At 40.1% G+C, this 18,573-nt stretch overlaps 1 protein-coding gene across 2 annotated transcripts in view; it reads left to right on the top strand.

The window, feature by feature from the left end:
* Nucleotides 1-18,573, top strand: part of LOC113892422 (alpha-2-macroglobulin) — a 72,425-nt gene that overhangs the window by 29,992 nt on the left and 23,860 nt on the right. For both annotated transcript variants that reach the window (XM_027541260.1, XM_027541259.1), the window contains exons 5-18: nt 239-259; nt 528-696; nt 1,142-1,226; nt 4,487-4,607; nt 5,489-5,603; nt 5,744-5,853; nt 8,046-8,207; nt 9,350-9,577; nt 10,034-10,097; nt 11,992-12,134; nt 13,132-13,281; nt 15,782-15,949; nt 16,417-16,522; nt 17,194-17,314. In XM_027541260.1, the coding sequence (XP_027397061.1) occupies nt 239-259; nt 528-696; nt 1,142-1,226; nt 4,487-4,607; nt 5,489-5,603; nt 5,744-5,853; nt 8,046-8,207; nt 9,350-9,577; nt 10,034-10,097; nt 11,992-12,134; nt 13,132-13,281; nt 15,782-15,949; nt 16,417-16,522; nt 17,194-17,314 (1,763 nt within the window). The remainder of the gene's footprint in view (nt 1-238; nt 260-527; nt 697-1,141; nt 1,227-4,486; nt 4,608-5,488; nt 5,604-5,743; nt 5,854-8,045; nt 8,208-9,349; nt 9,578-10,033; nt 10,098-11,991; nt 12,135-13,131; nt 13,282-15,781; nt 15,950-16,416; nt 16,523-17,193; nt 17,315-18,573) is intronic.

The following is an 18,573-nucleotide window of genomic DNA, read 5'->3' as shown; positions in this document are numbered from 1 at the left end:
TAGTAAATACCATTCCTAATGAATGGCACACATGCATTTGTTGCTGACAGTCCAGTAAGTACTTAACATTACTCATTAATTCCTTGTAATGGATTAAACTTCTACAAAACTTAATCTAGAATTTTTCTGTGTTTTACTACAGATAAAACTAATCTGCATAAAACTATTTTGCTTATAAATCAGAATTGAGGCTATGTGAGAACAGTTCTAAACTGCTGACTATCCTTTTGTCTTTCAGGTTCCACTAGTATATGTTGAGGTAAGCAACGTGAAACATTCCATAATTATAATAAACTTAGGGGAAATGTTCTTATTTAAGAGATTCTTACAGTATTTCAGAAATTTATCATTAAGGGAGAAGCCTTCAAATTCATGTAACACTGGTTTGTTCCAAGTCATCTCCTCCCACCCCTCTTTGTGGATAACATCAGAATTCCTCTTTGTGGATAACATCGGAGTCCCCATTGATTTCCTGTACTGTCTAACACCCTAGGCTCTTTTGTAAATTACGATTATTGTGCCTGTAGGACCCCAAAGGAAATCGCATCGCACAGTGGCAGAACCTCGAGGTAGAGAATGGCCTCCAGCAGTTGACCTTCCCCCTCTCATCAGAGCCCTTTCAGGGCTCCTATAAGGTGGTGGTACAGAAGGGATCAGGTGGGACTGCAGAGCACCCCTTCACCGTGGAGGAATTCGGTATGCCATTAAGAAAAATCACCAAGCAGTTCTTTTTTTCATATTTGAACTTCTAAGGCCTAGAATTCAAGTTTCTTTGGAATCCTCCTATTTCCCATGGGTGAGATTAGACTTGGAGTGGACCAAATTATATCTAAATCCAGTGAGGACTATCAGGGATTTGTGAATAGGATGCCATATAGCCTTTTTTGTAACAATTTTAACCTTAAAAAATGTAAAACATTCATAGTCTAGTGGGGTCTCCCATAATTCACCAGGATTACATTGATCCATCACAGTCCTTTAACCAAGATCTCCAGTTGAAAGGAAGGTGAATATACTGGAGAAGAGGGCTACCTTTTCAGGGCCCTAAAATATTATCAGGGAATTATTATTGAGAATCTGGAAATGCCAATTCCCCAAAAGTTGAAAGCCAATCATCAACTTCCTTTTCTCCAATCAACAGTGCTTCCTAAGTTTGAAGTACAAGTAAGAATGCCAAAGATAATCACCATCTTGGAAGAAGAGGTGCAAGTGTCCGTGTGCGGCCTGTGAGTTTATACTTTCCAAAAATCTTCTTTTGGGGTGGGTGTATTATTTAAAAGAGACTCACCCTTTGGGATATCTTGCTAGTTTGTCTATGAGGAGTGCTTCACAAACACCTTAAATACATGGGAACATTCCCATCTCTAGAACTTTCCTGTTGCTTTTCTATTTTCCTTCTTAATTTCTTTCCTGTCCTTACCAGAATTATTGTAACTATCATGGGATAGGCAACTGTTTCTAGAGAAGCTATGCTAGTAGGGTTGATTCTGAAAGTAATAAAGCTACTCGCGCACACATGCACACAAATAACAGAGTGTTGAAGGGAAGTGACTTTCACTCTACCAGGTTGTACAGGAAAGTCAATCATCAACAGATCATTTACCTGACCTTGCAGACATAGTGGAAAAATAACTTAGATTCAGAATTTGTAAAGATAAGCGTGTTACAGAAATCTCATCTAACTCATCCATCTACCTAAGGCAGGTCACATACTTCTTGGCACTGCCATTGTCACTGATGAGACTGGACATGGTCTCTCAGTCAGGCTTTTCCAACCTTGAGAATTAATGTTACTAGGATCTTATGCTCCCATCTCCAGTAGCCAGCCCAGCAGCAGCAGTAACAGAAAGAACAGGCAGTGAAGAAACAAGTCCCGCCTAAAGACCACACTTGTAATATACTAGCTGTTTCGCCGGAGAAGGCAATGGCACCCCACTCCAGTACTCTTGCCTGGAAAATCCCATGGACGGAGGAGCCATGGACGGAGGAGCCTGGTGGGCTACGTCCATGGGGTTGCTGAGAGTCAGGCTCGACTGAGCGACTTCACTTTCACTTTTCACTTTCATGCATTGGAGAAGGAAATGGCAACCCACTCCAGTGTTCTTGCCTAGAGAGTCCCAGGGACGGGGGAGCCTGGTGGGCTGCTGTCTATGGGATTGCACAGAGTTGGACATGACTGAAGCGACTTAGCAGCAGCAGCAGCAGCTGTTTAGCTGGGTCCCTCTTCAGTCCCTTCCAGCACTCTCTCAGAGGAAGGCCACCAAGCTCCTGATCCACAGAGCTAATGAACCAATACTCTTACAAATACAGAGATAGAGGATTTTTTTTTTTTTAATTTTGGCTGCACTGGGCCTTCGTTGCAGGTTTCTGTAGTTGTGGCATACAGGTTTAGCTGCCCTGAGGCATGTGGGATTTTAGTTCCCTGACCAGGGAACCCTGCCTGCATTAGAAAGCAGATTCTATTTTTTTAATTTACTTATTTTTAACTGGAGAATAATTGCTATACAAATTATGCTGGTTTTTGCCATACATCAGCATAAATCAGCCATCAGTTTACATGTGTCTCCTCCCTCTTGAATCTCCCTTCCACCTCCCACCCCATCCCACCCCTCTAGGTTGTCAGAGTACTAGTTTGAGCTCTCTAAGTCATACAGCAAATTCCCACTGGCTATCTATTTTATATATGGTAATGTAATTGTTGCCATGCTACTCTCTCAATTTGTCCCACACTCTCCTTCCCCAACTAGGTCCACAAATCTGTTCTCTATGCCTGCATCTCCTTTGTTGCCCTGCAAATAGGTTTATCAGTAGCACCTTTCTAGATTTTGTATATATGCATTAACATGTGATATTTATTTTTCTCTTCCTGACTTACTTCACTCTGTATAATAGGAAAAGGATATATATAAAACTCAAATGTGTTCCTTTTTATGGCTGAGTAATATTGAATTGTATATATGCACCACAGATTTTTTACCCATTCATCTGCCGATGGACATCTAGGTTGCTTCCGTGTCCTGGCTATTGTAAATGGTGCTGCAGTGAACACTGGGTATACGTGTCTTTTTCATTTGTGGTTTCCTCAGGTTATATGCCTTGTAGTGGGATTGTTGGGTCACATGATAGTTTTATAACTAGTTTTTTGAGGAATCTCCATAATGTTCTCCATAGTGGCTGTATCAATTTTCATTTCCACCAACAGTGGAAGAGGGTTCCCTTTTCCCTATACCCTCTCCAGCTTTTATTGTTTGTAGATTTTGTGATGATGGCCATTCTGACCAAAATGAGGTGATACCTCACTGTAGTTCTGAGTTGCATTTCTCTAATAATGAGCAATGTTGAGCATATTTTCATGTATTTGTTAGCCATCTGTATGTCTAGAAAGTGGATTCTTAACCACTATACCATCTGGGAAGTCCTGAGGATATTTAAATTGGGAAGAAAACACTCTCAAAACCACAGCAATTACCAATGACATATTTATGGCACGATCCCATTTTTGTAAAAAGCTCAGTTCAGTCGCTCAGTCGTGTCCAACTCTGCAACCCCATGGACTGCAGTATGCCAGGCCTCCCTGTCCATCACCCACTCCCAGAGTTTACTCAAACTCATGTCCATTGAGTCGGTGATGCCATCCAACCATTTCATCCTCTGTTGTCCCCTTCTCTTCCTGCCTTCAATCTTTCCCAGCATCAGGGTCTTTTCCAATGAGTCAACTCTTCACATCAGGTGGCCAAAGTATTGGAGTTTCAGCTTCAACATCAGTCCTTCCAATGAATATTCAGGACTGATTTCCTTTAGGATAGACTGGTTGGATCTCCTTGCAGTCCAAGGGACTCTCAAGGGTCTTCTCCAACACCACTGTTTAAACACCACAGTTTTTGTAAAAAGTAAACAAGTAAAATTCAACATAAACAGAGATAGCTGCCCATAGAAAGAGGATGACAGAAGGAAAGACACCATCATGTTAATAGTTTATATTCCCATGTAGAATTGAAACCACTCATTGCTTATCTTTGTTTTGTTGGTATGGTTGTTTCTCTTAAGATCTGGTGTAGCTTTGACAATAAGAAAAATATTTTTTAAAAGATGAAACTGAAAATTAGATATCAGGGGGGAAAAAGACATGGTAAAAGAAGATGGTAGTAAATTTCAGCACACTGCACTGTAAATTTCTAAAAGAGAAGGTTTTAACAGACTTGTGGACCCAGTGGGAGAAGGAGAGGGTGGGACAAATTGAGAGAGCAGCATGGAAACAATTACATTACCATATATAAAATAGATAGCCAGTGCGAATTTGCTGTATGTATGTTAGGGAGCTCAAACCAGTTAGTTTACTTGCCCTCAACACTACATGAGCCCTGCAGAAGTTAGAAGGAAATACATAGAGTAAAAATATGCTATAGCTAAAGGGGAAATATAAACAGGTCAAAAATGAGGGTGTTCAATGTCTGATTTGATCCTTGTGGCAATGCTTTTATGACAGATACACTTATGGGAAGCCTGTCCCAGGACGTGTGACTATGAACATGTGCAGAAAGTACAGGAACCCTTCTAATTGTTATGGTGAAGAATCCAATGCTGTCTGTGAGAAGTTCAGTGGACAGGTACGTGGGAAGCCACTCCTAAGGACTAACAGCCTAAGCACCATTGACAAGTAGTGAGTTATAGCATGGTGACAATTCAAGCAAGAACAGACCAATCTATAAAATAATTCTATGCTAGCTATAGTAGTTTTTATTGATAAAAATCAGTGACTTAGCCTAATAGGAATTATTTCTTGTCAATTGTAGGTATTCTTTGTGCACCAGGGACCCAGAACCTGGTATCTAAAACCCCTTTGAGTATCTGCAGGAAGGAAGGAGACAGAATATACCCATCTTAACCACCTTGGCTGAGAAGGGCTTCAGTTCTTCCCTCTTTCTTTGAGCAAGAGCTTGTCACATGGCCCCACCTAGATGTCAGGAAGGGAGGAAATACAGTCCCCACATGGGCAGCTACCTCCCAGCCACAGCTGTAAACTAAGGGAAGCCAGATTTCAGTGAAGAGTTAGCTGCCTCCTGCAGTAAGATTGTTGTTATTGTTTGGTTTCTCAGTTGAGTCTGACTCTCGGAACCCCATGGACTATAGCCCACCAGGCTTCTCTGTCCATGGGATTTCCCTGGCAAGGGTCCTGAACTGAGTTGCCATTTCCTTCTCCAGGGCATCTTCCTGACCCAGGGATCAAACTCCAATTTTAACGGTTTAAATTTCTATACCTCATTCATTCTAGAGGTTATCAGGTACTAAGGAATACACCTGTCAGTTATAAGGCAGAGACTGTTGTGAGATGTAATAATAATTAATTCCTAGAGAATATTTATTGTGTTTTTATTATGCAAAGTTCCTAAGTCTTGTTGCCTCGAAAAAAAAAAAAAATCCCTCCAGACTGCCTGACCACTCATTTGTCTAGTCTTACGTTTATGTGTTTTATTTCATCCCCTCCTAGCTGAACAATGAGGGCTGCTTCTCTCAGCAAGTAAACACCAAGATCTTCCAGATGAAGAGACAAGAGTTTGAAATGAAAATCGAAGTGGAAGCCAAGATCCAAGAAGAAGGAACAGGTGTGTATACCTCCTGGGTATGGGAAAAGAACAACGGACACTGATTTAGTTCCTTTGCCAAATTATGAAAGGGAGGTGGTGGTGTAAGTTCAGGGAGAAAATCCTTCCAAATGAGAATGTATTTTTTCCGTCTTTTCCAGAGGTGGAATTAACTGGAAAGGGGGCCACTGAAATAACAACAACCATCACCAAACTCTCATTTGTCACAGTGGACTCGAACCTTAGACGAGGAATTCCTTTCACGGGGAAGGTGAAGTATTTTTCAATTCACGTGTCAAACCATAGTCTCCCCTAATACACACAACATATTCTGCTAAAACCACATTTGGCTGGTATTATCCATTGATCAGTATAATCAAAATCATGCGTGAGTGTGTGCTCAGTCGCTTCAGTTGTGTCCAATTCTTTGAGACCTTATGGACTGTAACCTGCCAGGCTCCTCTCTCCATGGGGATTCTCCAGACAAGAATACTAGAGTGGATTGCCATGCCCTCCTCCATGGGATCTTCCCAACCCAGGGATCGAACCTACATCTCTTATGTCTCCTGCACTGGCAGGGGGGTTCTTTACCACTAGCACCATCTGGGAAGCCCCTAGTCAAAGGTATAAAACTGCATAAAATAGATTTGTTCCTTGGTAAATTTGTATATCAAATCTATAAAAACCACGCTAAAATTAGAAGGTTTTTAAAACAGCCCTGTGTGTTACCATTCAAACTCTTTCCCATGGCTTACCATACAGTCTCAGATTTTTATATTTTTCCATAAGCATCTCAAAATTCATGCTGGCCAATTACATTATCTTTCCAACATTAATTTTGTATGGAAATGATGGGTAGGTGGCTTTTATTTTTATTTTGAAATATAAGAGGTTCTACTGTTTTCCGATGGCTCAGCAGGTAAAGAATCCACCTGCAATGCAGAAGGAGATCGGGGTTAGATTTCTGAGTCAGGAAGATTCCCTGGAGGAGAAAATAACAACCCACTCCAGTATTCCTGCCTAGAGAATCCCATGGACAGAGGAGCCTGCCAGGCTACAGTCCATGGAGTTGCAAAGAGTTGGACATGACTGAGCACATGGCAATCACTGTACCTGTTGTTTCTTTCATGGATTTTGTATTTATATTACTCTTTCTATAATAGCAAGTATATTTTAAAAACACTACATAGAGGGATAAAATACTGCTATTTAAGGTTTACCCTTCCAGGTGGTGCCAGTGGTAAAGAATCTACCTGCCAATGTAGGAGATGCAAGAGACCCAGGTTCAATCCCTGGGTTGGGAAGATCCCCTGGAGTTATGAAATATTATAAAATATTTGCTTAGGTGGCTCAGAAGATAAAGCATCTGCCTGCAATGCAAGAGAACCGGGTTTGATCTCTGGATCAGGAATATACTCTGGAAAAGAGAATGGCAACCCACTCCAGTATTCTTGCCTAGAGAATTTCATGGACAGAGGAGCCTGGCGGGCTACAATCCATGGGGTTGCAAAGAGTCAGACATGACTGAGTGACTAATACTTTCACTTTCACCAGATTTTAAAGATACAAATTCTTTCTCTCAAATCTACAAAAAAAAAAAAAACTTCTCCTGTTATTTTTCTATTATATGTAAAAATACTAATGGAGTTTTCAGACTACGGAAGTCTAAGATGACAGTCATATGTACCTCCAAGTATAATCACCATGCATCTCGTCTTCAATAGAAACGTTGTGTCAGCTGTGGAGAGTGTAAAAAACAGAAGGATCAGGCTATAGAGGAGTGGTGGAATAAATTTTAGAATGTTTTGATTTTGTTATGACAGCACACATGTTCAGAAACTTTGGTCACTTCCTAAAATGAAAGTTCACTTTTTCAGATTTCTCAGAGATATATTGTACTTTTTGAGATTTTATTCCTGCTAAATAACTATCCCATTAGTCCCATTTCTAATCAAAAGAGAAAGAATTTTGGTGTTCTGGTCTTCATACATGCAACTGACATTTCATTGGCAAACTCAGATTTTGTTGAAATTGAAAGTGTTAGTTTCTCAGTCGTGTATGACTCTGTGACCCCATGGACTATAGTGCACCAGGCTCCTCTGTCCATGGAATTCTCCAGGCAAGAATACTGGAGTGGGTTGCCATTTTCTTCTCCAGGGGATCTTCCTGACCCAGGAATCGAACCCACGTCTTCTTCATTAGCAGGCGGGCTGTTTGCCACTGAACCACCAGGGAAGCCTAGCTACCAGGGAAACCCATTACTTACACATTTATTTAGCAGCTATCTCTTTTCCTGGACTGGATGCTCAAAGACAGAAGGAACTTTGTTTTGTTCACTGCTGTAGCCTCAATGCCTGGAACCACCTTCAACATATTGGACACAATAAATATCTGTGCTAAAATGAATGTTTGCTGCCTATTGGATATTAGCCACAAAACTGATCTACAGCTTTTAATCTTCAGGTGCTCCTAGTGGACGGGAAAGGTGTCCCCATGCCAAATAAAGTCATCTTCATCACAGCAAATGAAGCCAACCACAACTCTAACACCACCACTGATGAGCACGGCCTGGCACAGTTCTCCATCACCACCACCAAAATCAAGGGCACCTCCCTCAGTATCAGGGTAAGTTTGTAAGGAAGTTACCAATGACATGAAGAAGTCTTAGGAAAAAGGGTTGCAACCGAAAGTGATGGCATTTCCAAGTTGTGTTTAGTCTTAAAGAAGACAGGGAAAAAATGAGAAATTAGAAACTAATTTTAGGTCAATTTTGAAACAGTTTATTAAAAAGGAGGCAGCACAGAGTTGTGGTTAAAGTGGTGGCGGTGGGGGGTGGGGTTTCGACACATGGAGCCTAAGACAGCCTGGGAGAGGCAGGCATCAATTACTTCACTCAAAGAATTGATGCTTTCAAATTGTGGTGCTATAGAAGACTCTTGAGAGTCCCCTGGACAGCAAAGAAATCAAACCAGTCCATCCTAAAGGAAATCAACCCTGAATATTCACTGGAAGGACTGGTGCTGAAGCTGAAGCTCCAATACTTTGGCCACCTGATATGAAGAGCCAACTCATTGGAAAAGACCCTGATGCTGGGAAAGATTGAAGGCAGGAGGAGAAGGGGACGACAGAGGATGAGATGGTTGGATGGCATCACTGACTCGATAGACATGAGTTTGAGCAAGCTCTGGGAGATGGTGAAGGACAGGGAGGCCTGGCGTGCTGCAGTCCATGGGGTCACAAAGAGTCAGACATGACTGAGTGACTGAACATAAACAAACATAAACTCAACTCTTGAACAAATGCTAGTTACAGAAAGTGTTCTCAGACGTCTAAGTTTGCAATATTACATTTATTCATAGTATCCATTTGAAACCCATCCTAAATGAGGCATCTCCTCTCCGAAATGCAATTCTTCAGTTTCTGAGAATCAGTTAGTCTCCTCAGTGAGGTTTCATAGCTCCAGTATCTCTGTCTGAATACATAAAGTGGCTACAGAAACGCAAGGGAGCTAATCAGAGTCAAGGATGCCTCCTCATATGCTCTTCAGAAGTATAAATACCAACCCAGGAAGCCTCTGCCATGTAAAGGGTCTGCAATATAGATAAAACAAAATAAGGGACACTTCTCTCTCACTTTTTAGTGTGGAGCAAAAGATTTCTGGGTACACTAGTTAAGGTAGGATACTAAACTAAACCAATTCTGTGAGCACACTGCCATTCTCTCTGATATATAATCTATAAGCTAATACTGGTTTTCTAATTCATCAGGTCAAATACAAGGATCACAGCCCCTGTTACGGCTACCAGTGGCTGTCAGAAGAGCATCAAGACGCTTATCACAGTGCTAATCTTGTGTTCTCCCAAAGCAACAGCTTTGTCTACCTGGAGCCCTTGCCTCGTGAACTGCCCTGTGGCAAAACTCAGACAGTCCAAGCACATTATGTGCTGAAGGGACAGGTCCTAAAGGATCTAAAGGAGCTCGTGTTCTATTACCTGGTGAGAAGGAGGGCCACCTTCACTGTCTGTAGATAAAAGCACTGTGTGGGCAAGCATTTATGAAGCTCTTTACATTCCTTCCCTGAAGGCTCAGATGGTAAAGAATCTGTCTGCAATGCGGGAGACCCAGGTTTGATCCCTAGGTCAGGAAGATCCCCTGGAGGAGGGCATGGCAACCCACTCCAGTCTTCTTGCCTGGAGAATTCCATGGAGAGAGAAGTCTGGCAGGCTACAGTCCATGGGGTCTCATAGAGTCGGACATGACTGAGCAACTTCCACTTTTACATATCACTTCTTTGACCTCTTATGCACGTTCCTTTTGAAAGTTTGACTTCTCTCCAATCTAATTATTGCCAGTAGTGGCTTAATGAAACAGGCATATTACATGGAGGGCAAGAACTTCAGCTAAGAGCTCTTTCAGGCAAATTAAATCCCTTTTCATTTCCTTGTTTGCAGATAATGGCAAAAGGAGGCATTGTCCGATCTGGGACTCACACACTGCCCGTGGAGCAGGGAGACAGTGAGTATTTCTATAATTCCTCATGCTTGCCTTCCTCTGTCACATGCAGCCTTATGCTGCAAAAATACCAGGAATAGTCTCAAATAGAGAGAGACTGTTCATCTTACCCTCAGAAAAAAGCTGAAAAGGGAGACTTATCTGGCAGTCTAGTGGTTAAGACTCCATGCTTCCAATGTGGAGGGTTTAGGTTTCATCCCTGATCAGGGAACAAAGATTCCACATGCCTCATGGCCAAAAAAAACCAAAGCATAAAACAAAAGCAATATTGTAACATACTCAATAAAGACATCAAAAATGGTAAGCATCCCCAAAAAAAAAATCTTTAAAAGAAAAAAAAAAATTGAAAGGGGAAAGCGATTAAAAAACCCTTTATCAAATATTTTCTTTTCCTTCAGGTTAATCTGTTCAGATTTAAAATGTTGAGTTGGTTCATAATCTATGCTTATTCCAAATTTCCCAAAATAAATACTCATGAACCTTCTCAAAACGACATTTCAAAATTGTTTTAGACAATGGAAAGAAGCTAAAACTTTGCAGTGTCTCTTATATATTGGGTCCTGTGCTGAGTTATTTATATTTTCACATTATATTTCCCTTTTGAAGATATTTATGACTTATGAAGAGATAAATTGAGTTTTTCCAACATTGAATTGGTCTTTCCACAGGAACATATATGAAACAATATAATCTCTGAACTTTTCGCTTACATAAAGTGGCTAAGTCGCTGCAGTCGTGTCCGACTCTGTGCGACCCCATAGACGGCAGCCCAAGGGAATCTAAAAGATCCCTTACTAGAAAATTATCAGTGAACTACTCTTTTGTTGCTTCTTTGTAGCAACGTAGAAGCGCTACAGTAGACTTAGAGAAGCTTAATGTAACTTCTAACAAATCTATTTGCTAAGCTAAACCACTTCAGTTGTGTCCAACTCTGTGCGACCCCATAGATGGCAGCCCAGCAGGCTTCCCCGTCCCTGGGATTCTCCAGGCAAGAACACTGGAGTGGGTTGCCATTTCCTTCTCCAATGCATGAAAGTGAAAAGTGAAAGTGAAGTCACTCAGTCATGTCTGACCCTCAGCGACCCCATGGACTGCAGCTTTCCAGGCTCCTCCATCCATGGGATTTTCTAGGCAGGAGTACTGGAGTGGGGTGCCATTGCCTTCTCCAAACAAATCTATGTATGTGTCAAAAAACAACTTTCAAAGGAGCTCAGTACTCCTCTTAAGAAGAAAAAATAGAATATTTGGTTCATAGAAAGTTAGAGGATATAAGGGTAAACACAATGCATTAAACTCTTACTATTATATCTCACAACTTCAAGTTCTATTTCCTTCTCCACTGTGAAGTCTAGATCAAATGGAAGCCAAGCAGATGTCTCCACATCCTTAGATAACATCAGAATTTTATACAGATGAACTCAAGCTTAACTCAAGCTTAAACCTGGGGAGAAATCATCTTGTGATTTTCAGAGACGAGAAGACTTTGATAAAGTTTTTTTAAGCCAGAGTTCTTAGAGGTAGTCATCCATTTATTGCATCTACTATTTCTTATATCTGGTACATCTACTGGGCTTCCCTGGTGACTCTGTGGTAAAGAAATCACCTGCCAAACAGGAGACTTGTTTTCAATCCCAGGGTCAGGAAGATCCCCTGGAGAAGGAAATATCAACCCCCTCCAGTATTCTTGCCTGGGAACTCCCATGGACAGAGAAGCCTGGTGGGACCAAGTTCATGGGGTTGCAGTGAGTCAGACAGGACTTAGCGACTAAATAACGTTACTAATAGTCATTAGCCAAACCAGGCTTCTAAAATGACTTTGTACTGATACAACAGAAAAGCATTATTTTAGCCTTGAATTCTCACCCATGATCACTTCCTTATTGTCTCTGTGCTCCAGTGCAAGGCCATTTTTCCATGTCAGTCCCCGTGGAGTCAGACATTGCTCCTGTCGCTAGGCTGCTCATCTATGCCATTTTACCTGACGGAGAAGTGGTAGGGGATTCTGCAAGATATGAAGTTGAACACTGTCTGGACAACAAGGTGAGTGTTTTATATGGTAAAATTTTCAACATTTAAAACTAGAAGTTACTATCACTATCAATTATTTTCTACACTTGCGCATTGGGGTCAAAGGGGTTAAATGAATTCTCCAGAAATTTTCAGCAAGGTAATGGCAGATCACACTAAGAAGCCACGTCAAGAGAAAAACAAATATCATATATTAACACATATTTTTGAAATCTAGGAAAATGGTACAGATGAACTATTTGCAGGGCAAGAATAGAGATTTGCAGATGTAGAGGACAGATGTGTGAACAAGGAGGGGGTAATGAGGGTGGGATGAATTGGGAGATTAGGATTGATGTATACGCACTAGCATGTGTAAAACAGATAGTGGGAAGCTTCTGTAAGGTAGAGAGCTCAGCTTGGTGCTCTGTGATGACCAGGATGGGTGTTGGAGGAGGAGGATGGGAGGGAGGTACACGAGGGAAGGGATATATGTATACATATAGGTGATTCACTTCATTGCACAACAGACTCTAACACAACATTGTAAAGGAACTATACCACAATTTAAAAAAAGAAAGAAAGAAGCCATGTCACTTGACTCCTAGCACAAAATCCCCATGCATTATCTCTTACCCAGTTCACAGTACCTTGTTCCCTTCTTTTATGGTGAAGTGTTGGGAAATATGCAACCAAGTTTTAAGACTACAAAAGAGCCAAAGAAAAATACAAGAGTGTCTAGAACCATTTGCATTCTAGCCACAGTTAATGAACACCTCATCATGTATCAAAGGTGGACAGTGGAGTCTCAAATTTAATAACTTATAAAAATAGATATCACTATAATGGCTCAACTGATGAATATCAGAGTGACACATAGGGAATCAAAGGCCTCAAGACTCACGTGGCGCCAAACATCAACAAAGTCAAAGTGATTTTGCACCAAATTTGAGGAACAGCCAGGAAAGGCTGGTGAATCCATGGATCAATCAGGAAATTTCTTCTTCTGACTTTGTCCCCAATTCCACAGGTGGGTTTGAACTTCAGCCCCGGACAAAGTTTCCCGGCCTCCCAGGCCCACCTTCGAGTCACCGCTTCCCCTCAGTCCCTCTGCGCCCTCCGCGCCGTGGACCAAAGTGTGCTGCTCATGAGGCCCGAAGCTGAGCTCTCAGCAGCCACGGTGAGTTCTGTGAGCCCCAGGGGCCAGGAAGGGCCCCACGGGCAACTCAGAGCAAGGAGAGTGGGGTGGGTTCTATTAAACTTATATTTATCTAGGAGTTAATCATTTTGAGCTCTTTCATGTGCACCTTTTTTTTTTTTGGTAAGGAAGATAATACATATGAATATATAGGTATAAATGATGTACCATCCAAAATCCCTGATATTGAAGAGCTTTATGAACCCAATAATAAGAATTTTCAAACTAGTTTCAATATTTCAAAAAGTCTTAACATAAGTGGTACATATACGGGCACTAAGACTGCACAGGCTAAATGAAATATCAAATTTTTATAAGAATTGTATCACAGGATCCTTGGGGCTAGTGCACTGGGATGACCCGGAGGGATGGTACGGGGAGGGAGGTGGGAGGGGGGTTCGGAATGGGGAACACGTGTACACCCGTGGCGGATTCATGTTGATGTGTGGCAGAACCAATACAATATTGTAATTAGCCTCCAATTAAAATAAATAAATTTAAATTTAAAAAAAAGAATTGTATCTGTTGTAACATTGCATTTTCCAAGATGAACACAGTTTCTGAAGGAAGAGCTATATTTTCTCTGATGAATACAAATTAGGAAAAATTAATTGCTGTGTGACAAACGACATTAATAAGTGAAACCTTTTAAAATATTGAGTTAGGGGACTTCCCTGGTGGTCCAGTGGCTAAACTCCAACCTCCCAAAGCAGGGGTCTGGGGTTTGATCCCTGGTCAGGAAACTAGATTCCCTCATGCGCAACTAAGACCCAATGCAGCCAAATAAATACTAAAAAAGAAAATAATACATAGATAAATAAATTAAATGAAATAAAATATTGGGCTAATAGGAAAAATAACAAAAGAATGTGCTGAGTGTAATAACAAGAAACTACTTAATATGTCCTAATAGTAGTTTGCCCATTTCTTCAAATTTTCAATGAGGCCAATTGGAATACCTCTTACTGAAGGTTTTTTTACTATCAAAATTTTATAAAGGGAAAGTTATGTTTTTTCTTCCCTACAAGAGAAACTTATAAGTAAAGGACTTTTTGGTCCTTCCAACGGTATTTAATTAAAAATCTTAAGATACTTCTAAAGGAAATTTTAAATGCATAGTGGAAGCAAGAAATATGTGGGCAAATTAAATTACTGTGTTAAGCTTATATAACATAATTTCATAGTTCTCAAAATTTTTTTAAATTACAACAACCTCAGTGGATAGATAAGGCAGAAGATTCTACTAGTTTGTTAATAATAAACCAGGCGCTTTCAGGTATTTAGGAGCAGACCTGGGTTAGAACAAGAGTTCCTCTCAATCTGTGATAATGTTTCAGTATTGAAATGCCTGCAGCGAAGGGGAGCCTGGTGGGCTGCCTTCTATAGGGTCGCACAGAGTCAGACACGACTGAAGCGACTTAGCAGCAACAGCAGCAGTAGCATAAGTCATTCAGTCCACACATACTTATTTAGTGCCTACTGAGTTCTGGATGTGCCTACTGTGTGCCTAAATTCTGGGGATCTCAATAGTGAACTACTAGAAAGTAAAAAATCTATGCAGTCATGGATCTTACATTTTTGTAGATGAGATAGACAATAATTACATTATACGCTTTCAAGAAAAATAAAGCAGAGCAAGGAGACAGAGATGCTAAGAGGGAGCTGCCCTTGAGAAAGTGTTTCATTTCATTGTGCTACTCACTTTGCTAATTTAGTCTTGTCAACAATTTTGTCAGGATTTTCATGTTTGTTTTATTCTTCAAAGTATCATTTTCAGTATTCTACAATAAAAGTTTATGTATTTTATAAAGATATGGAGCATTTTGTTCCCATCATTAATACTAAGAAAATACCATCCTGACCTATATAGAGGATACAGGCTTATCCATGTGCCTGTTTGGAACATGCATCCATTACTTTGTTATACACTGAGTCTGTTGCTAACCACCAGGTAGAGAAAAAAACTATTACTTAATTCTCTCATCCCAAAGTGTTACACAATCTCTCAAGTACAGCAAACCTCAATTTCTCTTAATTAAATTTTATTTCATTCCAACATAGAGTCTAGGGTTTGTCTCTGAATTATGTAACAAAGGATTATGATCTTTGGGTATTTAGATAGGAATGTTTTGGGGTTTTTTTCCCCCTAACACTGTTAAACATCTTCAAAATCATCTTCTCTATAAATTGTCTAAGCAACAGAGCCACTCAAAGAAAGTTTGGCAGTGATTAGTCTTTTCTTTTCTCCTTGAACTTAAGAAAAATAAGCCACAAATAATTTTGGCCTTTTTTTTTTTTTAATTGTTTAATCCTTTTGTGGGGAGATGGTGCCCCCCACCCCATACTGCACAGCATGTGGGATCTTAGCTCCCCAACCAGGGATCAAACTCTAGAGCCCCCTGCCTTGGAAGCATGGACTCTTAACCACTGGGCCTCCACGGAAGTCCTTAATTTTGTCCTTTTGTCCTTTGCATTTGTACAGGTTTATAACCTGCTACCAGTCAAGGACCTCAGCAGTTTCCCCTCAAGTGTAAGTCAACAGGAGGAAGACAATGAAGACTGCATCAGTCATGACAATGTCTATATCAATGGAATCATGTATTTCCCAGTATCAAATACAAATGAAAAAGATATGTATAGCTTCCTGCAGGTAAGTCCCTTATACTGCTGATGGTCACTTCTTAAGGTTCACAAAATATTATCCATAGGAAGAATATTTATTTTAATGCTTCCATATCATAGTTGAGGGCAATGGAACATAGAGAGGTCAAGTAACTTCTCCAACATCTACTAATAGTAGCAGATCTGCAAGAGCAACATAACTAGGACTGGAACTTCTGGGACTATTAAGCAAATTTTGTTTTGTCTTTTTACCGAAATTCATTGCCTTGTGATATTTATAAATATCATATATGTAAAATAATTACCTTTGAAAGAGGTTTAAAGCCAGAATAAAATTATCTGTTTATCAATTTCCTTTCTACTATGTGAACATTAAAATTTTTTAATTAAAATAAAAATTAGTATTAACCTAGTTGGATTATTTGTTTAATTCTATGAAAAGAAGAATGGGTATAAAATATGGATGTACTGATTCAGTTATGATTTCCTTTACAGGATATGGGCTTGAAGGCATTTACCAACTCAAAGATTCATAAACCCAAGATATGTCCACAGCCTGAAGAACATAGAATACAGCATCACACACTATTAGCTTCTCCAGGTAAAAAATTAATTAATTGCCTAATATATTGAACCAAATAAAATAATTCTTTAAAAAAGGTAAAATGTGATGAAATTAACCAAAAAGAACTTGTGATTCAAGTCATAGAGAGCAGACTTGGGTTGCCAAGAGGGAAGGAAGGGTTGGAGAGGGGTGAACTGGGAGTTTAGGGTTAGTAGATGCAAACTATTATATATAGGATGGATAAAAATTGGGGAATGAAGAACTTTTAAAATTCTTGATCCTCTCACTCCTATAAACTATTTCTCAAAGACACTGTCATAATGTCTGAGTATGGTTTTTCTTTGCTCGTGCAGAGGAGCAGACCAAATCCAGATCTCAAGTCATAACCCTCACCACTTAGAACAACATGCAGTAGCTGCAGAGCGTCCTTTCTGCTTCTAGGTCTCCTTTCACAGACTATCCAAGACTCTTTCTGCTTCTGGGTCTCACTGTTCTCTGACTGGGACTCGCTTCCCCCAGCTCACTTACAGCTTATTGTAATACTTCAGAATTCACCTAAAAATATCACCTCCTCCAAGAAGCTTTCCCTTAACCCAAGTGTCCTTTCCCAGTTCCTATCTTTTTCATCACCCTATTTCTTTTGTTGCACTTATTACAATCTCTCATAAGCTTTATCTTTATAGATACTGTTACTGTTTCCTCCACAGTCAGAGCTGAAATGGGAAGAAATCGTGATTTTGTGCATTTTGATGATACTTCAGAGCCTCCCACAGAGACTGTACGAAAGTACTTCCCTGAGACATGGATCTGGGACTTGGTGGTTGTAAGGTAAGCAACTTCTTTTAAATTACTTATTTTTTATTTACTTTATTTTCACTTTTCATTCATTTTATTATTCATTATTGACTCTGCTGGGTCTTCCTTGCTATGCACAGGCAATTTCTCTGTAGCCTGCAATGCTGTCTGATAGCATTTACCCATTGTAGAATGTCTTTCAAAATTGGAGTCAGTCCTCTCAAACTCTGCCATGGCTTTGGCAACTAAGTTTATGTAATATTCTAACTCTTTTGTTGTCATTTCAACAATTTACAGTATCTTCCACAGGAGTAGTCTCCATCTCAGGAAACTACTTTCTTTGCTCATCCATAAAAAGCAACTCCTTATCCATTCAAGTTTTAACATGAGATTGCAGCAATTTGGTCATATCTTCAGGCTGCACTTCTAATTCTGGTTCTCTTGCTATTTACACCACATCTGCAGTTATTTCCTCCACTGAAGTCTTAACCCCTCAAAGTCATCCATGAGAGTTGGAATCCACTTTTTTCACTCTCTTGTTAGTGTTAATAGTATGACCTCTTCCTATGAATCATGAATGTTCTCAATAGCACCTAGAATGGTGAAGCCTTTCCAAGAGGTTTTCAATTGACTTTGCCCAGATCCATAGAGGACTCAACCATATATGGCAGCTAAAGCCTTACAACGTATATTCCTTAAAGAATGAGACTTGGAAGTCAAAACTACTTCTTGATCCATGGACTTCAATGATTATTGTGTTAGCAGGCATGATGACAACATTAATCTCATTGAGCATCTCCATCAGAGCTCTTGAGAGACCAGGTACATTGTCAATGAGCAGTAGTATTTTGAAAGGGATCTTTTCTTTCTAAGCAGTGGGTCTCAACAGTGGGCTTAAAATATTCAGTAAACCATGTTGTAAACAGATGTTCTATCATACAGGCTCTGTTGTTCCATTTATAGAGCACAGGCAGAGTGGATTTAGCATAATTCTGAAGGGCCCCAAGATTTCCAGAATGATAAATGAGCATTGGTTTCAACTTCAAGTCACCACCTGCATTAGCCCCTAACTAGGGAGTCTGCCCATCCTTTGAAGATTTTAAGTCAGACATTGACTTTTCCTCTCCAACTATGAAAGTCCTAGTTGGCATGTTCTTATAATATAGGGCTGTCTCATCTACATTTAAAAATCTGTCATTTAGTGTGGTCACCTTCAGTAATTATCTTCTGGATAACTTGCAGCAGCTTCTATATCAGCACTTGCTACATCACCTTGAGCTTTTATGTTATAG

The sequence above is a fragment of the Bos indicus x Bos taurus genome, chromosome 5 (assembly GCF_003369695.1).
Source record: "Bos indicus x Bos taurus breed Angus x Brahman F1 hybrid chromosome 5, Bos_hybrid_MaternalHap_v2.0, whole genome shotgun sequence".
NCBI lineage: Eukaryota > Metazoa > Chordata > Mammalia > Artiodactyla > Bovidae > Bos > Bos indicus x Bos taurus.
This window is presented reverse-complemented; position numbering and strand designations above follow the sequence as displayed.